The sequence below is a fragment of the Salvelinus sp. IW2-2015 genome, linkage group LG13, assembly GCF_002910315.2.
Source record: "Salvelinus sp. IW2-2015 linkage group LG13, ASM291031v2, whole genome shotgun sequence".
In the NCBI taxonomy this organism is placed as follows: domain Eukaryota; kingdom Metazoa; phylum Chordata; class Actinopteri; order Salmoniformes; family Salmonidae; genus Salvelinus; species Salvelinus sp. IW2-2015.
In genome coordinates, this window is record NC_036853.1 from 43,737,594 (window position 1) to 43,764,726 (window position 27,133).

General features: G+C 42.5%; 1 protein-coding gene across 3 annotated transcripts; it reads left to right on the plus strand.

The window, feature by feature from the left end:
• Positions 1 to 695: 695 nt before the first annotated feature.
• On the plus strand, positions 696 to 25,956 carry trim2a (tripartite motif containing 2a). 3 transcript variants are annotated; one of them, XM_023998369.2, is made up of 11 exons: positions 696 to 867; positions 2,438 to 2,678; positions 3,290 to 3,441; positions 5,395 to 5,575; positions 7,536 to 8,259; positions 9,609 to 9,712; positions 12,626 to 12,793; positions 13,367 to 13,547; positions 20,685 to 20,755; positions 22,753 to 22,893; positions 23,260 to 25,956. In XM_023998369.2, the coding sequence occupies exons 1-11, from the start codon at positions 809 to 811 to the stop codon at positions 23,410 to 23,412; spliced, it is 2,175 nt and encodes a 724-aa protein (XP_023854137.1). In that variant the 5' UTR covers positions 696 to 808; the 3' UTR covers positions 23,413 to 25,956. The 3 variants fall into 3 exon arrangements, with proteins under 3 accessions (XP_023854137.1, XP_070302406.1, XP_023854136.1); XM_070446305.1 differs by lacking the exon at positions 696 to 867; XM_023998368.1 differs by lacking the exon at positions 696 to 867 and having other exon boundaries at positions 13,367 to 13,535.
• Positions 25,957 to 27,133: the final 1,177 nt, after the last annotated feature.

Genomic DNA, 27,133 nt, shown 5'->3' on the forward strand with positions numbered 1-27,133 from the left:
ATTTTATTTCATAGACTTGTTGATGACTACTACTAAGCAGTGCAATATAATGTGTGTGCATAATGCCATTGTGTGTGATGGTTATGTCCTTAGCTTTATCGGCCATAGGCCATATTGTGGGAAATATTATTTAAGATCATACATTAATACTTGGACCCTCTGCTGTTCATATACATACTGATATGTGGACTATGTTGAGATGTTTTGCTGTTGCTGTGACAGAACTGTGATTTGTGTGTTTGTGTGTTTGGCATTTCCTGTCTCGGTGAGGGGCAGGATGGGAGGAAGCAAGCAGCTGACGTGTGTCTCCTCCTTTTACCTTTGTCTCTCTTTCCAGCTGATTTGTGTGTCTGTGAATTTGCCTTTTGATCTCTTTGTGTGTGTGTGTGTGTGTGTGTGTGTGTGTTGTTGTGTGTGTGTGTGGTGTGTGTGTGTGTGTGTGTGTGTGTGTGTGTGTGTGTGTGTGTGTGTGTGTGTGTGTGTGTGTGTGTGTGTGTGTGTGTGTGTGTGTGTGTGTGTGGTGTGGTGTGTGCGTACTGGTTGGGAATGCGAACAACATTTCGGACACTTCTGTACGTGTGTTGCATACCTCCAAAACCCACTTCCCCCTATGTCGAAGTCTTAACATGGGCATCCGTGCGTATGTGTGGTGAACCCCTCTAACCCCCCTCTCTCTGGTCTCTCTAGGTGTGCAGGGTGAGAGGAAAAGGGAACTTTATGACAGAGTATTAGGATGCGCAGTGAAGGCTCCAGTAGCATCCCAGCCCTGTGGTGCGACAGATCGACAAGCAGTTCCTAGCTGCAGCATATGCCTGGACCGCTACGACAACCCCAAGTGCTGCCCTGCCTCCATACCTTCTGTGAGAGGTGTGTGTGTGTGTGTGTGTGTGTGTGTGGTGTGTGTGTGGTGTGTGTGTGTGTGTGTGTGTGTGTGTGTGTGTGTGTGTGTGTGGTGTGTGTGTGTTGTGTGTGTGTGTGTGTGTGTGTGTGGTCGTGTGTGTGCGCGCGCTGCCTGTCTCATTTTTGTTCTATATGTCCAGTTTGGGAGAGTGCGTGAGCTTGATTGTCTTTGAGAGTGTGATTTATCGGTTGGCAAACGTGTGAATATTCTGCCAATTAAGGGTGATAGAAAGTGATGCTTGCTCATCACACATCCTTGGATTAAAGATGACATAACCAAATATGTATAGAGTGTCTCTCCTTTTGTCATGGATAGGGAACTTAGCTGAATATATAAACTAAATACTGTAGCTTCACAAAATGGCTGTCTTTTCTGTGACCACATTTGGTCTGTCCATGTCACCCTCCTAGACTAGCTGTCTTTGTCCCTGGGAGAAGAAGGGAGAGCTCAGTGCCTGTCTCTGCCTGTCTCATTGTTCTGTATAGCATCTAGAGCGTGACATTACTCAATTAGATTTGATGATGCTGTTGTACCAAGATGCTCTTGCTCTCTTTTGCTCGTTCTCTATCTTTTGCTTGTTTTCTCTCCCTATCGTTGTCTCTTTCTCCTTCTGTCTTTGTCTCTGAGTGTCTCTCTCCCTTCTCTCTGTCTTATGTCTCTCAACTACCCTTCTTCTGTCTGTCTTCTCTCCCATTCTCTTTTTCCCCACTCTGTCGCTCTCTCCATCTGTCTAGTCTCTCTCTGTTCATTTCGGAGTCAGTATGGTGCAGGCAACTGTGTGCTGAATATAAAAATTCAATTCGTTTTTGAGGGGCAGAAAACTTTAACTTGATTGACACTTTAGGTTTTTCTTCCATTTTAATTCTGTGTTGACTTTGATGACCATCGGACGACTTAATTCATCAGTGGTGAAACAGTGAATCAGCGTCTCTGTGAAAATGGTATATGACTAGATAGAATGAAATCAAACTAGCAATTCAATAGGCCATTTAAAGTTGTTTTTGATATATACATATACTGTATATATATATTTTGTGGGACCTTTTTCTGGGCTTTTGTTCTTCTCCCATAAATCAGGTACCTAAACGTATTGCAGGACGCTATCTAGGGCTAGGCGGTGTGTGACTGTGAATCCCACCCCTTCATACAATGTGTTCTAGAGTCACTCACTGGTATTAGAAGTCAGTGTTGTTGGTGTATGGTGGAAATAACCCTGTAGTCTGCTACTACAACATTTTAGGATTTGATCCTGTAAAAAAAGATTGTTTCCTGATTCAAGCAGAATATACTAGACGAGTCATAATAACATAGATGTATGATACATATATCTGTTGTTGCATCCCAAATGTCAACCTCTTCCCTATTTAGGCCACTACTTTTGACCTGGGGCCATTTGGGATGCAGGCGTGTAGCCTGTGTTTTCTGTCATGACAGGTATTAGGGCTGTGGTGGTATAGAAATAGTCTAGAAACACTAGTAAGTATATCCACATCTGACATTTAACTCCGCCCTCCTACCCGCCTCTCTCCTCTCCAGGTGCCTGCAGAACTACATCCCGGCCCACAGTCTGACGCTGTCGTGCCCCGTGTGCCGCCAGACGTCCATCCTGCCGGAGAAAGGCGTGGCGGCGCTGCAGAGCAACTTCTTCATCACCAACCTGATGGATGTGCTGCAGCGGCCCCCCAGCGACAGCCGCAGCCAGGAGAATGCCGTGTTGGAGACCATCAGCTCTGTGGCCACGGGACAACCGCTCTCCTGCCCCAACCACGTAGGAAATGTAGGATATAACGACAGACAGACTCTCTCTCACACACACACAGATAATAATTTCCATCTATCAATGTCCATATAACGTTATTATTCTACCGATAGGTCACCTTGAAATTACAGTGATGGTCAAGGAATCTCACCTGGAGATTCCGTGACATTCAACTCTCTCTCTCTCTCTCKCTCTCTCTCTCTCTCTCTCTCTCTCTCTCTCTCTCTCTCTCTCTCTCTCTCTCTCATCACCATAGCAACAGGTTTATTTTTATGGGCTACTGTCATGGAGGCACTACCACACTGGCACTGAACTCCTAAGTGTGGATAATGACTTGCTTCAATGCTTGATACAGAGGTTTACAACAGAGTGTGATGTTTTGGGGGATTTTAGATTACTTGTGTGGTGTTTTTTTTTATATAGTTAAGAGGAAATAAATATTAGGGTTAGTAAATATCTACGGTGTTTTGTGCCCTCATATATTCTGGGAATATTTGGGGAGTGCTTTCGCACACCTGCACAGTATGCATTTGCAATCATGTCAGAGGGAAGGAAAAAGTAAGGAGAAAATGGATTCTCATACCGTTCCTTCACCTTGACCTTTAAACTCTTGCTTTGCTCTTGCCTAGGTGATGGAGTTCTACTGTCCACCGTGTGAGACAGCCATGTGCCAGGACTGTACGAGCGGCGAGCATGCCGAGCACCCCACTGTACCCCTCAAAGATGTGGTCGAGCAGCACAAGGCCTCACTGCAGGAACAGCTTGACGCCGTCAAAAACCGGTAGAGGCCAATACATACCCCTGGGGGACACCAAGACATTATATGACATATTTACATCCATTTAAACAAATTACAACCAGAAAATAACCATTTAATAATAATTATGACATCCAATTGCACTGGACACAGTCAAAAAAAGGTAATGGCCCAACACACACCCCTGGGGAAAATGGGTTAATGGCGCCATCTTTGGTTGTATTTGTACACAGAATACATCATATGTTCTTCCCCAATTTGCACTAGTGTATTGATTTTTCCTATTAGACTCAAAGTCCTTCATCGACCCATTTTGGACCTTAGGCTTTGCCTTCGAAAGTATTCAGACCCCTTAACTTTTTCCACATTTTGCTACATTACAACCTTATTCTAAAATGGATTAAATAAAACAGATTCCTCTGCAATCTACACATAATGACAAAGCAAAAACTGTTTTGGGGAAATTATTGCAAATGTATTAAAAATAAAAAACAGATACCTTATTTTTTATAAGTATTCAGACCCTTTGCTATGAGACTTGAAATTGAGCTCAGATGCATCCTGTTTCCATTGATCATCCTTGAGATTTTACTGGAACTTGACTGGAGTCCACCTGTGGTAAATTCAATTGATTGGACATGATTTGGAAAGGCACACACCTGTCTATATAAGGTCCCACAGTTGACAGTGCATGTCAGAGCAAAACCAAGCCACGGGGTCGAAGGAATTGTACGTAGAGCGTCGAGACAGGATTGTGTCGAGGCACAGATCTGGAGAAGGGTACCAAAACATTTATGCAGCATTGAAGGTCCCCAATAACACAGTGACCTCCATCTTTGTTAAATGGAAGAAGTTTGGAAACACCAAGACTCTTCCTAAAGCTGGCCGCGAGGCCAAACTGAGTTATCGGGGGAGAAGGGCCTTGGTCAGGGAGGTGACCAAGAACCTGATGGTCACTCTGACAGAGCTCCAGAGTTCCTCTGGCCAGGCGGAAGCCACTCCTCAGTAAAAGGCACATGAATTCCCGCTTGGAGTTTGCCAAAAGGCACCTAAAGACTCTCAGACCATGAGAAACAAGATTCTCTGGTCTGATGAAACCAAGATTTAACTCTTTGGCCTGAATGCCAAACATCACATCTGGAGGAAACCTGGCACCATCCCTATGGTGAAGCATGGTGGTGGCAGCATCATGCTGTTGGGATGTTTTTCAGCGGCAGTGATTGGGAAACTAGTTAGGATCGAGGTAAAGATGAACGGAGCAAAGTACACAGAGATCCTTGACGAAAACCTGCTTCTGAGCACTCAGGACCTCAGACTAGGGTGAAGATTCACCCTCCAACAGGGCAACGACCCTAAGCACAAAGCCAAGACAACGCGGAGTGGCTTCGGGACAAGTCTCTACATGTCCTTGAGTGGTCCAGCCAGAGCCCGGACTTGAACCCGATCGAACATCTCTGGAGAGACCTGGAAATAAATGTGCAGTGACGCTCCCCAACCAACCTGACAGAGCTTGAGAAGATCTGCAGAGAAGAATGGGAGAAACTCACCAAATAGAGGTGTGCCAAGCTTGTAGTGTCATACCAGGAAACTCAAGGCTGTAATTGCTGCCAAAGGTGCTTCAACTAAGTACTGAGTAAAGGGTCTGAATGCTTATGTAAATGTGATATTTTTTATTTATTTTATTAATTAACAAACATAAAAATAAACATTTTGCTTTGTCATTATGGGGTATTGTGTGTAGATTGATGAGGGACAATTTTAGAATAAGGCTGTAACCTAACAACGTGGAAAAAGTCAAGTGTCTGAATTCTTTCCGAAGGCACTGTATATGTATCAGAGGCAACCTAAGCATTATCCCCGATGGCCCAGTAGTTTGAGGGACAATGCGCTCCATCCTTCAAAGTGATGTCGTCACAGTCAGCTAATTTTGACCTAAGACTGATCGCACCTACCCTCTGACTCCCTCCCTTCCTCCAGGCTGCCTGAAATCGACTCGGCCCTGCAGGTGCTGTCGGAGATCCTGCAGCAGCTGACCAATCAGAAGAGCTCCATCGAGGGGGACATCCACACCACGTTCGATGAGTTGCAGAAGACCCTGAACGTCCGCAAGAGTGTCCTGCTCATGGAGCTTGAGGTCAACTACGGCCTCAAGCAGAAGGTGAGGCCCCCGACATTTGATAAATGGGGGGGGGTTGAGTGGGACATTAATTTGAACCTTTTCTTGTGGGTTTCTGATTGTTTTGGATTGTTTTGGCAATTTGTTTAGTGCACACATTCAATATGATACAAAATTAGAGGCAGGTGGTCAATGAAGGTAAGTAGATTAATGATTAGGAGATAAAGGAAATACATTTCTAAACATGGGCATAGTTTTTAAACCAAGAATTAACAGCATTATACTCAGAATGTAAACAAGAAAAATACTGAAAGTAGATTCTTCCCAATCTGAAAATCTAGTATTTATTGAAAGCAATAGGTGGTAATTTTACAACAACTGAAACGTTTTCTGATTCCAATGTGCCTTCCTAGAAACAAATCTCTATCCTAAAATATTAAATTAAACCTGTATTAATAAAGGATCAATAACATAGCAATATAAATAAAGTCCTCCGTTCGTTCTACTATCCCACACAGCAGCAGAGGCTCTGTTTACACTGTTTCTACTTTGCATGCCAGTGGCTCAGCTGTGGATCAGGCTGTTCTCTGAGAAATGATTAAATAAAACATGGTTTGGGGAGGGCTGGAAGGGAGGAGAGACTGACTGCCAGGGCAGAGAAGCTGATGCCCCACCCAGCCCAGAGAACCAATCAACCAGGCTGGCCTAGCACCCAACGCCCTCCCCTTAGGGAGCAGAGCACCATCACATGGGAATGATTCACCAGTAGGACCGGCTGGCTAGAGCAGACAGAGTGCTGCACAAAGGAAGGGAGGACTTTAATCTTTCTGCCCTTTCCTATAGGGTGTGGACTGTGGATACTTTCTACTTTTCTATATCTAGGCTTTGGGGTTGTCGTTGTGTTTATCTAGTTGGTAATTTAGGCTTTGAAAGTGCTGTATCTTTCTAGCAAGCAAGCTAGCTGAGCTGTTCATGTTTAAAGAGAGGGTGAGTCTTGAAAGCAGAGAAGGGTTGATAAAGTGGGTAGGTACAGTGGTGTAGGTTTCCACAGTGCACTGCGCTAAGTGAGTGTGCACTGTTTCTCCCTGCCTTTGGGACATCCTCTTTCTCTATCTAGAATATCTTTGTGTTAGTCTTGTGAGTCTTATACAGTATGAAGCAAGGCTTGATATAGATAGTGGTGGAGAAAGTAGTTTTGGCTGGGGACTTTGAGAGCTCAATGGCTTCTCATGTTGTCGAAGAGGGATGAGTGTGATAGCCAGATGCAGGTGAGGTGTGTGTGTGTGTGAGAGACAGTGAGACTGTGTGCGTGTGTGCATGCGTCGATGTACCCCACGCCTGTAGCATTTTTGTGCGTGGTGTTATGTTTAACAAGTGATAACTTTATAGTTAGTCACACTCTTCCATATGCTATACCAGTGGATGTGTCAAAAGTCCACTTAGCTTAGTCTGCAATCTAGCGTCTAGCTATCTGATGTTTATTCTTGGTAATTGAAAATGTGCTTTATTCTCAAACAGCAAATCAATGGTATTCATGTGGCATATGGACAGCTGTCAAAAGCAGATGACTGTGTTTTATTTGTTGTGTGTGTATGTTCCCAGTTCCCTGCTTCAGTATATTTGCATGTCTGTGCTGCACACATTTGTTAGTGAATGTGTTGTTGATCAGACGTTTGACCATGTGTGTATTTACATTGTTTATATGTGTTGTGCGTGTATGTGCACATGCATCCATGTGTGTACATTGACAGATTGTATACAGTGTTTGCACGTGTGTGTGTGTGTGTGTGTGTGTGTGTGTGTGGTGTGTGTGTGTGTGTGTGTGTGTGTGTGTGTGTTGTGTGTGTGTGTGTGTGTGTTTGTCAGCCCCTCACACTGACAATGTTTGCATGCCCACATGTGCATCTCCATTCACACCCACCTGACACCCTTCTACGCCCTCACCCCCTCTACTATCCCGCCCCCTCACTCTTTTCCCCTCTCTACATTGTGTTTCTCCCAGGTGCTCCAAGCCCAGCTGGACACGTTATTCCAGGGCCAGGATGGCATCAACAGCAGCTGCAATTTCACTGAGCAGGCCCTGAGCCACGGCACCGAGGCCGAGGTCCTGCTCGTCAAGAAGCAGATGAGTGAGCGACTCAGCGAGTTGGCCAGCCAAGAGCTCCCCCTCCAGCCCGGGGAGAACGACCAGCTGGACTTCCTGGTGGAGACGGAGGGCCTCAAGAAGTCAATCCACAATCTGGGTACTATAGTTACAACGAATGCTGTGGCGTCCGAGACGGTGGCCACGGGCGAGGGCCTGAGGCAGTGCGTAGCGGGCCTGCCCACCTCTGTCACCATCACGACYAAGGACAAGGACGGTGAGCTGTGTAAGATGGGGAAAGCCAACATCACGGCGGAGATTGCCACGCCGGACGGTAGCGTGGGCGACGGCGAGATACTGGACAACAAAAACGGGACGTATGAGTATCTGTACACGGCGCCGAAAGAGGGTAGTTTGACGCTGTCGCTGCGTCTGTATGACCAGCATATTAAGGGGAGTCCCTTTAAGATTAAAGCGACAAAGTCGGCSGATGTGTCGCCCAGTACGGAGAGCGCTAAGAAGAGGTTGAAGTCGCCGGGGAGTAGCCACGTCAAGCAGAAGGCCATCAAGAGGCCAGCCAGTATGTACAGCACAGGGAAGAGGAAAGAGAACCCCATCGAAGATGACCTAATTTTCAGGATCGGTAATGGTTGCCTTATCATTGGTGTTTTAACAGATTTAAAGGGAAGGTTCAACTAACACATTTAAAGGAACCGTTCACCTAATACATATGTTGTACGGTATAGGGTATACCGAAACTTTTGTACTTTTTTGATACTGGAACATAAAAATCGGTTCGGTACTTGAATGTTGGTTACTTTCAGTACTTCTGTAAAAATGTGTTTCACGGATCAACTCTATCGCTTATATTGTGAGGTGCACACCGTGCCTGCTCCACTTACTCATTGATAGCCTGCACTGGGAGTCTGGACTGCATCATGTTAACTTCTGTGCAGAGTGGGGTGCTACCACACTTGAATAATGCGCAAACGACATGTTGAAACTGTTAATTACTGTTCGCAAAACAATGTCCATACAGGCTAGATCACTTTACAATGCAAGGAGTCTCAGTTGCATCAAGCTTTGTAGGCTAACTTTCCTTGCTAGTTTACAGCGGAAGCAAACATCAATTTACTACCGTAGTACTTTATTTGTGATTTAAAATGGAGACTGTAACGCAAAATGCACTGATTTGAAAGCCGATTGTCACCAAAATCTTTATTCATTCACTTAATTGGTCTCCTGTTGAATATGCATTCACCTGTATTGTGAAATGGCCTAGGCTACGTTTACATTTGAGTAATTTAGCAGATGCTCTTATCCAGAGCGACTTAAAGTAGTGAGTGCATACATTTTCATACTGGTCCCACGTGGGACATCGAACCCACAACCCTGGCGTTGCATGCGCTGTACTCTACCAACTGAGCCACACGGGACCAAATTTACCCAGTTTATCAATAAAGATTTACCATTCAAATACATTATTACCATTTATGTTATGTAGTTTGATTGGTAAAAACAAAGTCAAATTGATTTTATGATTGTATAATTGATTTAACATTTTGATGTAAAAAAAAAAAAATGAAGTCCAAAGAGGCCAAACAATTGAACAGAGCAGTAGCTGAGTTTTTCTGTCTGGATCAAGTGCCATTCTGTGAATTTGGTGAAAATACCTTTTTTTTTGCTGTGGTATCATTTTGGTGTCGAGTATTGGGATGGTATCGAGTATCGTGATACTAAACCTGGTATTGGTAACAAAGTCAAAATTCTAGTACCATGACAACACTAATATGTTATGAATTACTAGTCAAAGTTTTTGTGTGGAATTGGAAAAAAGTTACTCAGAGAACTGACCAATGTAAGAATAATACAGTTCACTTTAAAATAAATCATATGTCAAAATGTTTTCACTTGGGAAACTCTTAATCTACACTCATATGATGAATACGCATCACGGGGGAATTTGACACTTGTTTATTTCATGCCTTCCAGGTACAAAGGGAAGAAACAAAGGGGAATTCACCAATCTACAGGGTGTGGCTGCCTCCTCAGTAGGCAAGGTGTTGATAGCAGACAGCAATAACCAGTGTGTTCAGGTAAGGGAACTGGCTGGAGAATGTCATCTCTAGCTCTATTTCATAGATCATGAATTAAACCCATGTCATTTACGCCACTCAAGACCATGACTGAATCCCAAATAGCACCCTATTCCTTAGTGCACTATTTTTGACCAAGGCCTGTTGAGCTAATGCTCAGGCATTACTGTTAGAGGTCTCAAGGCCTCAAGGCAACGTTACCCGTCACACAAATGTAAAAACATTTGGCTTCAAAAGAGAACAAGCAGTCATATAATGGGTTGCGATAATAGATTGCGTTTACATAACCACTTTGAGAACTAGTGAAAAGTGTTAACACTGTACAGTAGGATGTCTTATATTCAGATGATACCAGTTGTTCAAGGTAGGATCAACAAGCACGTTATGCTTCTTCTCTTCGCCTGAGGGAGATGTCTGAGGGAATTGTGGGATGACTCATCATCGCTATTGAACATAATTAGCTTGGTGAGACCTGCACTTTGTCATCTCCATGGAGACCAACCATCAGCTGTCCGTCCTCCCTTCAATACATTTGATTTGGAAAGGGCTGAGAATATGTTCCATCAAATGAACATACAAGCACTTGTGTTTTGTGAGTTTTTTGTCGTTGTAGATTTGCGCTGTTGATCTGTGGATTTACATGGCTTGAGTACCAGATGAATAATGGAAATTGACAAACTAATAGGTTTTAATTGATTGATTTACCACAGCACACATTCATTTTTGAGTGAGCACATAATTTGTTGTTTCATGTAATAAAGGTTAGGCATGATAAAATAAGTTTCTACTGTAGTTAGACTCTTTCATTCAAATATTTTATCCCATTTACAGAACCAGTCAAAAGTTTGGACACCTACTCATTCAAGGGTTTTTCTTTATTTTTACATTGTAGAATAATAGTGAAGACATCAAAACTATGAAATAACACACATGGAATCATGTAGTAACCAAAAAGTGTTTAACAAATCAAAATATATTATATATTTTTACATTCTTCAAAGTAGCCACCATTTTCCTTGATGGAAATTGTGCATACCAGCTTCATGTGGAATGCTTTTCCAACAGTCTTGAAGGAGTTCCCACATATGCTGAGCACTTGTTGGCTGCTATTCCTTTACTCTGCGGTCCAACTCATCCCAAACCATCTCAATTTGGTTGAGGTCGGGGGATTGTGGAGGCCAGGCTGTGAAAGGGCTATTTGACCAAGAAGGAGAGTGATGGAGTGCTGCAGCGGTGTGTTGGGTCATTGTCCTGTTGAAAAACAAATGATACTCCCACTATGCACAAACCAGATGGGATGGCGTATCGCTGCAGAATGCTGTGGTAGCCATGCTGGTTAAGTATGTCTTGAATTCTAAATAAATCACAGACAGTGTCACCAGCAAAGCACCATCACACCACCTTCTCCATGCTTCACGGTGGGAACCACACATGCGGAGGTCATCCATTCACCTACTCTGTGTATCACAAAGACACGGCGGTTGGAATCAAAAATCTCAAATTTGGACTCATCAGACCAAAGGACAGATTTACACCGATCTAATGTCCATTGCTCGTGTTTCTTGGCCAAAGCCTCTTCTTCTTTTTGGTGTCCTTTGGTAGGGGTTTCTTTGCAGCATTTTGACAATGAAGTCCTGATTCACACAGTCTCCTCTGAACAGTTGATGTTGAGATGTGTCTGTTACTTGAACTCTGTGAAGAATTTATTTGGGCTGCAATTTCTGAGTCTGGTAACTCTAATGAACTTATCCTCTGCAGCAGAGGTAACTCTGGGTCTTCCTCATGAGAGCCAGTTTTATCATAGCGCTTGATGGTTTTTGCGACTGCCCTTGAAGAAACTTTCAAAGTTCTAGAAATTTTCCGCATTGACTGACCTTCATGTCTTAAAGTAATGACGGACTTTCGTTTCTTTTTGCTTATTTGAGCTTGCCATAATATGGTATTGGTCTTTTACCAAATAGGGCTAACTTCTGCATACCTTGTCACTACACAACTGATTGGCTCAAACACATTAAGAAGGAAAGAACAAGGCACACCTGTTAATTGAAAGGCATTCCAGGTGACTACCTCATGAAGCTGGTTGAGAGAATGCCAAGAGTGTGCAAAGCTGTCATTAAGGCAAAGGGTGGTTACTTTGAAGAATCTCAAATATAAAATATATTTTGATTTGTTTAACACTTTTTTGGTTACTACATGATTCAATATGTGTTATTTCATAGTTTTGATGTCTTCACTATTATTCTAATGTAGAAAATAGTAAAAAATAAAGAAGTAGGTGTGTCCAAACTTTTGACTGGTACTGTACATAACAGTGGTAGTTAGCATCTAGCTCAGGGCTGTTCAATTCCGGACCTGGAGGGCCAAAACATTAGTTTTTTGTTTCTACCTGGTAGTTAATTGCACTGTCCAAGGTCTGAATTAGTCCATGAATGGAGGAGAGGATGAAAAACAGAAGTGTTTTGCCCGTACAGAAACTGAATTTAACAGCCCTGCGTCTAGCTCATCTCTCTGAAGTCGTTCTGCCTTGAATTAGTCACAGTGGTATCTTTTGACTGTGAGTTCTCACCAGAGATCTTTGAGGTGTGTCTGAAGAGATTGTCTGAAGAATATTCTTCTGATATAGACTGGATGAAAACAAGACTCGGTTAGGAGCTCTGACTGCTCAGATGTTTTGTATTGATTTGCTGTATATCATTGTGCTTTTGCAAATGTGAAAATATGGCAAACATACCAACTCTAACAATTCCAGTTCAATAATTGAAAAGTGTCATTTATTTATCATATCAAAGAGGATTTTCAAATGATTTCCTTAAAGGACTGAACAAAAAAGAGCCCTCACTATGCATTGATTTAAGTTTTATATTTCAAAGCATTTTGACAATCAGATGATTCAGGCCCGTGTTTCTTTTGCAGATCTTCTCTAACGACGGTCTGTTCAAGAGTCGCTTTGGGGTGCGTGGACGGTCTCCAGGGCAACTGCAGCGGCCCACAGGAGTGGCGGTCCACCCCAACGGTGACATCATAATAGCTGACTACGACAACAAGTGGGTTAGCATCTTCTCCAGCGACGGGAAGTTCAAAGTGAGTTCAAAATGTATACAATGCCGTCATTTATCCTGGAATCCACACTAGATATCGCTCTGTTCCACTTTACTGATTGATTCTGGATCTGGAACCCTCAGTCTGGATTCGGACCTGAATTTGTTGAAATCGTTTGTGCTGCTTTCTAACCACCCCAACTGTCGGCCCGAGTGCCTCTCAGTTGGAGCAGGTCCAGACTTAATCATTGAAGTGAAAATAAATTGAAATGGAGGTCTATTCAGTTTGGATTCCGGTCTGTTCCATCATGTCATCTAATAGTTGCTGTCAGAATTGCTTTATCCTAAGTGATGCTTTGCATGGCTGATGCTTACTGATAATGGATAACTCAATGTGGGTATGCTTTCTGACTTGATTAGTCTTTTTCTACCCAGCAGCACCTGAAAAATAGGTTCTCATGCCACTAAGAGACTTTGATGTTAGCCTGATTTGAAAATGTTAACCTGAAACATTAACTTGAGATAACCTGTTTGCTATTTCTTTATATCAAATACCCAACGGAAATACTGGGGTATTATCCACTGTCCTTCCTGACTGTTCCTCTATCTCCCCCAGAATAAAATTGGCTCGGGCAAGCTGATGGGCCCCAAAGGCGTGTCGGTGGACAGGAACGGCCACGTCATCATCGTGGACAACAAGGCGTGTTGCGTCTTCATCTTCCAGCCCAACGGMAAGCTGGTCACCAAGTTTGGTAACCGCGGAAACGGCGACCGGCAGTTTGCAGGTACACTCAATGGTAATGGTGTTGCACTCCCCTCTCCCACTCCCTGTCTTTTGCTCCCACCACCTGCATGTGGAATGAGGACTCCCAGGCAAGTGACCTTTAGGATGTGACCGTGACCTTTGACCTTTGAGCTATTACATTTTATTTGATCAAGGGGACTTCCCGCATGCTCTTCCTAATATCTCGAAGCCCATTTATTTTGTCAGTCTCGTGTGTGTGTGTGGTGTGTGTGTGTGTGTGTGTGTGTGTGTGTGTGTCATCAGCTTACTTCAACTGACATACCCCAATCAGAACCCAAAATATAGCTTGTTTTACTACAGTGTTTGTAAACAAAGTAAATGTAAACAAACACTGTACAGCCTCAAAACATGATTGAAACTATAATTTTGTATTCATGGATATCCTTGCATCCATAGCTCTGTCTTTTGAATTTGTGAAAGCGGTTACATTCTCCCTGCCCCATCCCCCCTCTTTTACAGAAAACAGGGTGGGAGTACGCTTTGTAATTGTTTCAACTGCTGATTGCTGCTTTAAAGGTATGGGTTAACCTTACCTAAACGTGACAGAGTCCACGTTTTCACTTTGAAAAGAAATGCTTTGTTGACGTTGCTTTGTTTTTTTCCTTCTTCTGGAGTAATAGGCCTATTACAGTGGGGAGAACAAGTATTTGATCACTGCCGATTTTGCAGTTTTCCTTACTTACAAAGCATGTGAGGTCTGTAATTTTTATCATAGGTACACTTCAACTGTGAGAGACGGAATCTAAAACAAAAATCCCGAAAATCACATTGTATGATTTTTAAGTAATTAATTGCATTTTATTGCATGACATAAGTATTTGATCACCTACCAACCAGTAAGAATTCCGGCTCTCACAGACCTGTTAGTTTTCTTTAAGAAGACCTCCTGTTCTCCACTCATTACCTGTATTAACTGCACCTGTTTGAACTCGTTACCTGTATAAAAGACACCTGTCCACACCTCAATCAAACAGACTCCAACCTCTCCACAATGGCCAAGACCAGAGAGCTGTGTAAGGACATCAGGGATAAAATTGTAGACCTGCACAAGGCTGGGATGGGCTACAGGACAATAGGCAAGCAGCTTGGTGAGAAGGCAACAACTGTTGGCGCAATTATTAGAAAATAGAAGAAAATAGAAGAAGTTCAAGATGATGGTCAATCACCCTCGTCTGGGCTCCATGCAAGATCTCACCTCGTGGGCATCAATGATCATGAGGAAGGTGAGGGATCAGCCCAGAACTACACGGCAGGACCTGGTCAATGACCTGAAGAGAGCTGGGACCACAGTCTCAAAGAAAACCATTAGTAACACACTACGCCGTCATGGATTAAAATCCTGCAGCGCACACAAGGTCCCCCTGCTCAAGCAGGCGCATGTCCAGGCCCGTCTGAAGTTTGCCAATGACCATCTGGATGATCCAGAGGAGGAATGGGAGAAGGTCATGTGGTTTGATGATTCAAAAATAGAGCTTTTTGGTCTAAACTCCACTCGCCGTGTTTGAGGAAGAAGAAGGATGAGTACAACCCCAAGAACACCATCCCAACCGTGAAGCATGGAGGTGGAAAACATCATTCTTTGGGATGCTTTTCTGCAAAGGGACAGGACGACTGCACCGTATTGAGGGGAGGATGGATGGGGCCATGTATTGCGAGATCTTAGCCAACAACCTCCTTCCCTCAGTAAGAGCATTGATGATGGTCGTGGCTGGGTCTTCCAGCATGACAACGACCCGAAACACACAGCCAGGGCAACTAAGGAGTGGCTCCGTAAGAAGTATCTCAAGGTCCTGGAGTGGCCTAGCCAGTCTCCAGACCTGAACCAATAGAAAATCTTTGGAGGGAGCTGAAAGTCCGTATTGCCCAGGACAGCCCCGAAACCTGAAGGATTTGGAGAAGGTCTGTATGGAGGGTGGGCCAAAATCCCTGCTGCAGTGTGTGCAAACCTGGTCAAGAACTACAGGAAACGTATGATCTCTGTAATTGCAAACAAAGGATGTCTGTCCAAATATTAAGTTCTGCTTTTCTGATGTATCAAATACTTATGTCATGCAATAAAATGCTAATTAATTACTTAAAAATCATACAATGTGATTTTCGGGATTTTTGTTTTAGATTCCGTCTCTCACAGTTGAAGTGTACCTATGATAAAAATTACAGACCTCTACATGCTTTGTAAGTAGAAAAATCGGCAAAATCGGCAGTGTATCAAATACTTGTTCTCCCCACTGTATAATCACTTGGTATTCTTAATTCACATGACTAAAGTTTACATTTCTAAATATTGTCCACATGAAATCCAATAATTTGGATTTATCCGAGTGGCAGCCATGAAGTACCCAGCTGGAGCAGCAGGCTGGTAGGAGATGATCACCAGGATGATCACCTTGTTTTGGTTCGTGAGGAACTCGACACCTTGTGCTGGGGCAACATATAGTGGCTTGGTGGCCACAAAGGACCTTTGCCTTGCTAGCACACATGACCACCCTCCTAAAGCGTCTTACCAGTCCGTGCCCAAGTGGGGACACTTCAGGCTGAGGAGTAAGTTTCACACAGCCCTATGTGCTACATTCACCCCTCAAACATACTCAACAGCGACCCCAGCATTGACCTGAGCGCAACTGTAGATTCGAGTCACTAGGCACCAATGTAAAGGATATTACACTGCTTGCTTAGCGAGTACCACTTCCTCCTGATTCGGCTCACACAGAGGCTCGAACCCAGGACCTCTGCCTTGCTAGCGCACGTGACAGCTCTCCTGAAGCATCTTACCAGTCTGTGCCATGCGAAAAGCTAGCTATTCCCTGGTGCAAGCGGAGCCACTTTAGGCTGAGGAGTAAGCGCTACACTGTGCTACACTAGCAGCATTCTGTATTATTTTGTTATGGCTCTTTCAGAAGTCTCCTTGGACGAAGGCATAGCCTTTAGACTGCCCATTCTCGTCACAAACCAGCTTGCTGGAGACGATGTCTCCGAAGACTGATGGTCTTGTCCAGGTTCTTAACAAAAGTATTTCCTACCCTGCTCTTTCTCAAGGATGGGTCACGCTGAGACCACATGATCCGCATAAGTTTAACATGAATGCTTTCAAAGTCACTCGTGTCCAGGGCACGCTCAGTATCAGCTGGGCTAAGAAAGTTGACATAAGTGCTTCTCAGTGAACGACGGGTCATTTGGTCCCTTGTAATACAAAACCGCGTCAGTCACCTAAGGGTGAAGATCACCAATGTAAAGGGGAGGCCCTGGGGTTTCTGGGCCCATTGGGAGCCATGTATAACGAAGCATACATTCTTGTGTTGTCCACGTTGGTTTGCTGGCAAATCCTGCTGCTGCTGATGTAAAGTTGGGGGGAAAAAAGATATTGAAAAGTTTGTTTTGGCTGTTGATGGTTGCTCAAGATAACAATGACCGGAAAATGAAAGAATCTCAGGTTTTGGAACCCCCGGAACCCCCTCGTTTGTTATGTCATAACACAAGTCATGTTTGAAACTTCAAGTCGATATTCGCGTCATAAGAAATTCCCCTCGACCACGCTCACAAATTGGGGAAAAGTCTTTCCAATTGACCCCCATTGTAAAAGAGCCAACTTCGTACATTTCTTTTGTTATACTGAAATAACAAAACATGCCGAAAAGCTGCAATGTTGTTCAATGTACCCGAGTTGCACAGGAGTCTAAGGCACTGCATCACAGTGCTAGAGGCGTCACTACAGACCCGAGTTCAACCCCAGGCTGTGTCACAGCCGGTCGCGACTGGGAGACCCATGAGGCGGCGCACAATTGGCCCAGCGTTGTCTGGGTTAGGGGAGGGTTTGGCCGGCCGGGATGTCCTTGTACCATTGTGCTCTAGCGACTCCTTGTGGCGGGCTGGGCACATGCATTCTGACTTCGGTCGACAGTTGTACAGTTGTATGGCGTTTCTGACACATTGGTGTTTTCCGGGTTGAGCGAGCAGTGTGTCAAGAAGCAATGTGGCTTGGCAGGGTCTCGTTTTAGAGGACGCATGGCCCTTGACCTTCGCCTCTCCTGAGTCCGTATGGGAGTTGCAGCGATGGGACAAGACTGTAACTACCAATTTGGATATCACGAAATTGGGGAGAAAAAGGGGTAAAGAAATCCCAACCTAAGGTTTGCAATGCTCCCACATAGGGAAATGGAGCCTGCGAGGAGAGCCCTGTGGCTTCAGGTTATTCGGCATGGGCAAGTGGGAAATGTGGGGACCTGGTGTCCAAGTAGACTACACGTAGTTGTGTGTGGAAAACATTTAATCACAGGTATGACATATTTAGTATAGTCCGTTTGAAACTCCACTCTCTACTTGTAGCTGTATAGTCCGTTTGTTGTTGTTCTTGGCTAGCTTAATGTTCTGGTCGGTAGCTAGCTAGCACTCACGTGGCTGCTAGCACCATCATGACTGAAGCCCTACAATATTACGCTTTTCTAAGTAGACAGAACACTCAGGAGCAGGCAGTGTTGAAAAGTAATCTTTAGACATGTACTTTTCTTACATGTAGTTTTGTAATTGACTAAAACAAGCAGACAACAAGAAAATAGCATTTGAAAAAGGTCAAGTTTTTGCTGTGTGTCAATGGGGTAACCTAGGTAACCACAGGTTGTTTTCCCCACAGGCGGCCGTGACATTCTAATACCGACTGGGACTATCAAATATAATCTATCCAATACTTTCTTTATTGCACCATAGTCAGTTAGAGTTCATGATTTACATAGTAAATGTAAATAAGCTAATGAATAAAATGTGAAAACTGTATAAAAAAAAACAAATAAAAAAACACAGTCGGCCTAAGCGTACACATAATTAGAAAATGACCTGTCAAAAACAACCATTTGTACAGCAGGACTCTCCAGTAGGGGAGAGTGGGGTAAGTTGAGACATTTTTTATATTCATCATCACTCCGTCAAGGGAAATACAGTTTTCTTTCTAACAAAAATATCTACATATATTTCAGGATGTTGTGTATCCCTGGAAATAATCAGAATTAATGTAAACATTACAGTTTTGAAAAAAAAATAAGAAAGTGGTCTCATGGCATAACTTGTTGTGCTGAGGGACAGGGTAAGTTAAGCCGCTGATTGAAATATGTACTGATTGAAATATGAGACCGACTGACCTTGATTCAGTCTCATGTAGCAAAATTTGAAATTGTGTTTTTTACATTGGATAAAAACAGAGACACAGAGCTACGAAATGGTATTTCATACACTGCATTTGAGGAACAATGGGAAAGTCATTCTGCTTTAAAAGTTGATAAACGTGTAACCTCACTTTTGAGAAAATGGCCTTTGAATGTTTTGGTACCAACTGGAGAGCTCTTCTTTGTCTACACCCATTCACCATCGTTCACACCCTCTTAAGCTTTAGCATGACCCATCTATTTAAGGGTTGATTTGAGCATTCTGTACTAACAACAGCAGTCAAGCACCCAAGCTAACTGGCTAACTTGATTGCTACTTCCAGACAAAAATGAGAGAACAGCTCCCTGAACATTACTCGCCCTAGCAGAGCTGGTTAGGCTAAGAAAAGCTACGTTAGACAGGATTACCTACACATACTAAGCAGCTCAAATAGATAGAAGCCTGCTATATGGCGCTCGTAATATAAACATTTTATTCAGATGGCATACAAGTTTGTTATTCAGGCACATAAAAGTTCACAAAAAAGGATTACATTCAAATGGATCTCCTGTGAAGTAGTGACCCGCGACATGTGCCTAGTTTCCTGAAACTGGTCACATATTACAATTACCTTTTTAAAACCATTTCTCTTTATTTCCCAAACACAAAATTCAACACAATTACGATAGCTTTTTTTGTCAAAAAATAAATTAAATAAAAAATGGGACCTTACCACTTTTTTACATATGGTTTCCTCCTTCACAGACTCCATGAAATGATGAATCTTCTTAAATATTTGGTCAAATTATTAATTTTCTGTATGGTTTCCTAGAAACAAGGGTGGCTCAACTTACCACACTCTTCCCTATAGCTTTCCATTTCAGTTAAATACATTTGTTTCATTTAAAAATGTGTTAATGATTACATAGTTTATTATGATATTTGGTTACAGTTTAACAGAATAAAATGCATACAGTGGAATCAGTTTCTACATATGTTTTGGCATGTCTTTCATAAACATATCATATCAAATGATACATTGTTTTAAATCGAGTGTCACGTTCCTGACCTATTTCTGTTAGTTTGTTGTATGTGTTAGTTGGTCAGGACGTGAGTTTGGGTGGGCATTCTATGTTGTCTGTTTCTATGTTGGTTTAAGGGTTGCCTGGTATGGCTCTCAATTAGAGGCAGGTGTTTGGCGTTCCTCTAATTGAGAGTCATATTTAGGTAGGTTGTTTCACAGTGTTCGTTGTGGGTGGTTGTCTCCTGTGTCTGTATGTATGTTCGTGCCACACGGGACTGTAGCGTTTGTTTGTAGTCGTGTACCTGTTTGTGCGTTCTTCATGTTGTATGTAAGTTCCATGTTCAGGTCTGTCTACGTCGTGTTTGTTATTTTGTAATTTTCAAGTGTTTTCGTGTTCGTTTCGTAATTCAATAAATATCAGTTATGTCATCATACCTCGCTGCACATTGGTCTTCAGATCCCTCTCTCCTCTCCTCGTCCGAGGAGGAGGAGGAATTAGAGAATCGTTACATCGAGACATGTTCAACTTTGTCAGCGGTGTCTTTAGTAGTTGTATTACATTTACATGTAGGCCGTGGTACATGGCAGCTGACGTATGTACACGGCACATAAAATGTATTAAACAAGGAAACAAAAACAGGATGTCAGGATAGGAGCTGAAGCAGTTTGTCTTGGTGGTATCAAACAATGGCTTGAGCAGTGGGCGGCCGTTTAGCAGCGCACCTCGACGTCCGCAGCCGTAAGTAGCGTAGCCGCTTGACTTTTGTAGCCATTCTTCCATACAAACAAGTAGCACCCACTTGGGTGATGCCCCGGCAGCTCATCACTACTCATCGGTAGTCCAGAGTAGGCTATTACAATCCTCAAGCCTCTGCCATCACCGCAAGCCATCTCCACTTTCCTCTGTTTCGTTGTTTTACATTGCCATAGTACATGCATTTAACCCTGCTCCTATCTCTCTGTTTGATCCAGGTCCTCACTTTGCAGCAGTCAACCATAACAATGAGATAATTGTTACGGACTTCCATAATCATTCTGTGAAGGTAAGACCACCTCACCAATTACAAATTATTTGTACCCTTGTGAATTCTTTTTAGATTTTCCCATAAAAAGGACGTGCACCTTTCTGAAAAAGGGATATAATAATAAATGATTTATTCAGCTTCTATAGCGCTTTTCATTACAAAAATGATCTTAAAGCACTTGAAAAAACGGTAAAATAGTGTGTATACTTATTACTATGATATTATTAACGGAGCACCAGTCCAGTATTGGACAACAGTTATATTCTAAGAAGACTAATGAGGCTTATAGGGTTATTTTAGCAATAACTCTATAAGACTAACATTTTAACAATAGTAATTATTGGTTTATCTGAAGGTATGAATTCTTTTGAGAATCAACTGGAGTTCTTTAACAGAATAACAAGACAAACACAATTGCTTTGAACAATCAACATTTAATAACACTAATCAAAATATTTACAAACATAATGAGAATGATCATGAAAAAGTAGAAAATAGATTGGAAGACCTCGAGATCCTGAGCATTAAATTATGTTCTACTCTGTGATCAAAGTCTGTTGTGGCTTCTTGATGGTTCAGGCCTCATAGAGGAGAACAAAGGAAGAAGATGGCTGTGTGTCCTTTCCCTGTTGAATTGGGTTTCCTCCATCAGGTTGTTCCTTTGGTCCTGAGTTGGTGTCCTTATGCTTGTTGCTCTTCTCTGTTGGCTCCTTGCTTGAGTTGCAGAGGCTGTGCTCTAATCGTCGTATCCTTCTTTCCTTGAAGACGGTTAGCTAAAGTGTACCGTTCTAGCTACACTAGCTCTTTTTAAGTCGTATGTTTTCTTCTGAGCCTGTTTAGTGCGCGGGCACTTCCTTCCCAATGTATTTACTGGATTATAGGTATTATTCCCTAAATATATACTTTCCCCCTAAGTTATCAGTTACCAGTTCTGGCCATGAAAGGCAAAGGTCCAGGACTTATGGTCGGCCCGCTGGAGGTTCAGAGTAAAGAGAGTAAGAGATAGAGGAGCAGAACTTTTATAGTCCTGCTAGGTCACGTGGTATCACCCCTGGGGTTCGAGCCATTTGTACGACCCATTGTCTTGGAGATAAATTATTTTGGGGAGAAAATCTAAAGTTGGTTAAGGTCAATTCAACATTGTGTTTAGCATTGTTCAACATGACATTCAAACGACACATCGCTACAAACAAGAATAAAATAAAACCGCTATAGGATATAGTAGATCTGGACTATGATTTTCAGGCAGTGTTGAACGTTTTGAGTGTTTCAAGCCTCCAACAGTCAAGATGGAATCGCATGGCTTGAGCAGAGAAATGAGGTCATTGGGGGGAGATGAGCAGGTCCTCCGGAGACTGGCAGGCAGACCGCACAGTTCACTCTCCATTGAAGGCATCTCACTGGCACCTTGTCGTCGTCCCCCCCGCCCTCCACCTGACTGCGATTTCTCCGTAGCCGTTGACTCTCTGGTCTTGTAGCGTAGAAAGAGATGTTTATTTTTGAGCTCTCCAGTCTCCATTCACTCAGGATATTATGATGACGGGCCGCTCATAACTTCGGAGGAAACCTCCCGAGCGATGACGTCGTCACTGTCAGCTCGCCATGAATTAGTCCTCCTCATTGGGTCATGAGACCGTAGAAATAACAATGAAAAATAGGATGGGGGTATTCAAATCTACACTAACGTTAGCTAGCTAGTATGGTGGCATCGCTAGCTAGCTATCATGAGACAGCTGATTTGCAATGAATTCATGGGCAGGAAACAAATAGACCTAATCCAGATTTAATTTATAAACATTTGGCTATTCAACCCCCCCCCCCAAAAAAATACAAGATTCCAACAAAAAACATGTAGAAATTATAAAATATTTACAAAATGTCCAGGGGCTCTCTGCCTAGGCGATCTCACAGCAACATGGCATCCACTGAACCAAATGATGATGATATGTACCTTTTTCTTTATATAAAAAGGGATTGTGTACCCTTCTGAAAAAAGGATGTGTACCTTTCTGCAGGTGTTCAACCCTGAGGGGGAGTTTCTTCTGAAGTTTGGTTCCAATGGGGAGGGGAATGGCCAGTTCAACGCCCCTACGGGGGTGGCAGTGGACGTCAACGGCAACATCATCGTGGCAGACTGGGGCAATAGCCGAATACAGGTGAGGCCAAGAGTATGGAAGTGAGACCAAGGTCAGGGAAGTGGGAGACCTTGTTTTGGTGTTAACTAAACTTTAAATTAAAACATTTTTCTTGTCCTCTAGAATGCTCTTTAAAATATAATTTTATTATCAAATCTTTTTGTTAGAAGTATTATATTTGCATCTAGAGTAGTCAGTTAGATTAGTGGTATTTCAAATGTATCTCTCTCTCTGCTTTTATCTCTCTATCTCTCTCCCCTCTCTTTCTATCTCTCTCCTCTCTCCCCCCTCTCTCTCTCCTCCCCCTCTCTCTCTCTCCTCCCCCTCTTTCTCTCTCTCCCCCCTCTTTCTCTCTCTCCCCCCTCTTTCTCTCTCTCCCTCTCTCAGGTGTTTGATGGCAGTGGTTCGTTCCTCTCCTACATCAACACATCGGCAGACCCTCTCTACGGTCCCCAGGGCCTGGCCCTCACCTCCGATGGCCATGTGGTGGTGGCTGACTCTGGGAACCACTGCTTCAAAGTCTACCGTTACCTGCAGTAGCCCTCGCACACTTAGTGTACACACAAACACACACTTATGCGTACACACTCACATTCACAGATTCACACACACGAAGACTTGCACACACACACCATCCTCAGTACGGAGTAATGGGTGGAGTTGCACTCATCCACTTCACCCACTAATTCAATCCCGCCATCCATCACTGTTCCATACAGAACCACTCTCTAACTGTTCACCCTGACGTGTGCCTCTGTAGCCTCGTTCGTGACCTCTGACCTTTAAGCTTGTCCTCCACCGACCCCCTGGACTTCATAAGAGAAACCCCGCATTTTCCCAGAAACGTATTCTCTACTGTCGGCCATGGGGAAGAGGAAGAAGGAGAATCGGTCATGTGATTTAGGTAGGAGGGACTATGATTGAGATCTCTATGGATTGGAGGATGGAGATTTATTCGACTAGTTTCTGCCCCTGCCCCTAATGTGATATACAGAAGTAGTAGGGTGAAGTCGTCCCTAGATGCTGATCTTGGCTCAGTTCTGCATTTTCCCCATCAATAGTTAAGGTTAGGATGGGTGGAGTGGAAGCTGATCCTAGATCTGAACTTAGGGGAAACTTCACCCCAGAGCTGATATACAATACATTCCTTTTTGTTTAAAGGGATTGTTGGGATGATGAAAAATGATAACTGGGTATCATGGTTAGGTTGGACCAATTCTTCCTTTCATTATTTATTATTATGACACTTGATGTAAAACTGGAAATTAATGTTTATCATGCAATGAAATTAATGTACGGAAGTTGTTGCTAATATTAGTTTGACGGTCACCAATGTGTATGGAAGTGAGATTGAAAGGAAGTAAAAATCTCAAATAAAGTGCCTGGACTTTAATCACAGACTAGCTCCAAAAATATGTCTCAATGAATTAGATTGTTTCACTTTCTTGGCATCCCCCGATTATTATTTGGCATCAACGATCACGGCAAATAATCTCCGGCTAAAGTAGCTTTTAGTAAAATGTTCTCAGTAAAAATAAGTTATCTACAGGTATCTCTACCCACCTCACCTGTTCAATTTCATACATAGAACCTTAAATATATCAGGGTATTTTTTAAGCATGGTATATATAACAAGTGCATGCAACGCTGTCCGAAAACCTTCCCACAAACATTTGTGAAACATTCCCAAACATCTGCAAAATGTTTGTCAAAGATTGCAGCCATCTACAGGAAGCAATCGAAGTTTGGTATCAGATGACACATTTTGTGACATCACCCAATGGTTACATTCTGCTTAGGAGATAGTTCTTTGTATTTGTGGGAGTGCTTTTTTCAATCTACACACCACCACTTGATATTTACATATATTAACAATAAGGAATTCACATACTGCTCAATGTATGATATAGTATCTTATCTCCTCTAGTCCGGTGGTTTCACACTTTGCTTCTCTTCCACAATAATAACAGACTAGGTATTGTTGCTCAATGCAAAATATTGTGTGCGTGTGTGTGTGCGTGCACGTGCTGTAAAATACAAAAAGGGACACTTCACATTAAACTCTTTATGATACTACTTATGATGGCTCAAAGCATTCTTGGATGTTAAGTTCACTTTCAATGAATCCTGAAAATTAACAATGTAGTTATACATCTGTGTTATTCTTGCTACTCTGCACTGTAGGTCTTTGTAGAACTGTTAGAAACGATAACAACAATATTGAAACTGATATTACACTCTTAAACTCTTACCTCCCATCCTCAATTTTTCTGCCCTTTTTGTCTGTTGTCACAAAAACTATTGATACTACTCAGGTGTAGTATTCTGATACTGTAGCTGACACTGTCTAATAGTTGGTCTAAAAAAACATAAAATGGCTTAACAGTCGATGTAATCTGTGTGAATAGACTGCACTCTGTTTCAAAAGGTAATTAGCCTACATCATAATAGGTTCAGCCTTCAAAAATGCTCTCCTTATCTATTTTTTTTTATGTGTCCATCTTGATTCGAAAGCACTTGACTCACATCAATTCATTACTTTCATGTACATAGTTTCAGGCACCCATTTTGTATTTGTCCTTGTTAAGTTATTTGTTGTCCTCGTCCATGTTGATACCCTGATGCCAAATGGAAGAAGTGCCCATATCTTGTATGTTTAGCTCTCAGTAATGCAGCAAGTGTGATATGCAATTTAAAACATTTTGTACAGAAAGTAAGTTTTAGTGGTAATTGCAATGACTGTGTTGTTCCATTCCACCCCCTGAATGTGTATGTAAAATGTTTTGAAGATTGTGTATTGTTCCAAGTGTTATGAATGTCATGCACATGGTTAATGTCAGACACACGGACTTAGAATGTTTTTTTCCACCTCATACATTCCAACTTTACACAACACCCTGTTAAAAACGGAAGTGTTATTCCCTTTCACTGTATCAGAACATTCAAATTTAAAGTCAGATTTCCCAAAGCCCTAATATGCTTGCAGTATCTGAAAACATTTTCTCAAGTTTGACCATTCCATAATTGATGTTTATTTGCTCTTTGTGTACAGCACAGAAATAAAGTATTGCATTCCTGAAAAAAGTGTTTTGTGAATCCACTTCAATGAATGAATAAGAAATAGCCTGTAGATGAGAAACTTCAATGAAGAAACACTTATGTTGTCAAAAAGGCATCAATAACAAAGCTATTTCTGTAGACTTTTCTTGCAGCCTCTGGTAAAATCTTCTCATTGGGGAATTGTCCATTTGGAAGAATCCTAACCTTTATTATATTCCATGTACCCACTCCTGGTACAAAGACGCTTTGCTATTAGAGGATTTGCCACCCTCTTTGGTACTGTCATAACCAATGATTTATGTATATTATGACTGACAGGGGGTGCTGTTTTGAAGCCACTGTTCCTCTACCTTGCCTCTCCCCGACAATTGTAAAACATTTAGGAAAGTATAGAAATTAATTTATTCATGTCTAAACATTTTTTTATTACAGACATCATAATGCATACTTCTAAATTATATTATGAGCACTCAACATAAAAAAAACAAAAAAAAACATTTTCCTTAAAGTTTAATTCTTAGAAAATACTAATGTTACTGTTCACACTACAACAACAAAATACTTCAACACATCAGAGGAAGAAGTGAAGCGAGAGGTTTTCCTTTCGCCAAAATCGGTCAAATAAATCCAATGCGTTTCCATGGGCTCATTTTGGACCTAAGCTTGTCGCCTGCCTTTCAGCCATTGAGATGGCACATTGTTAGGGCGGAGACACGAGCATCATCATTATATTCAAATATTTGAAACATTTTGTCCTTAAAAGATTTAATTGAGGACTGCTTCTTCTGGGGAGTGCCAATATGGCCAATACATCCATCAGCAATCCAGGGTTTATATACATCATTGGAAGTGGTGAAGTGCAGGGTGACCCAAACTTGGTCCTGGTGCACGTTTTGGTTTTTACCCTAGCACAACACTAGTTGATTCAAATAATCAAAGCTTGATGGTGAGTTGGTTATTTGAACCAGCTGTGTAGTGCAATGGCAAAACACTAAATGTTCACGGGGGGGCAGGACAGAGCATGGGAAACACTGGGTAGTGGAGGGTAAAAGCAGTTTCCTCACCTTTTTGCCTAACAGTTCACCCACCTTTTGCAGAAAAATGCATTGGAAGTATAGGGAACGTTACTTTTTCCACGGCGACCTGCAATCAGAGTTTACTCGCCACATTTTTTACATCACTGATCATAACCATAGTAGAC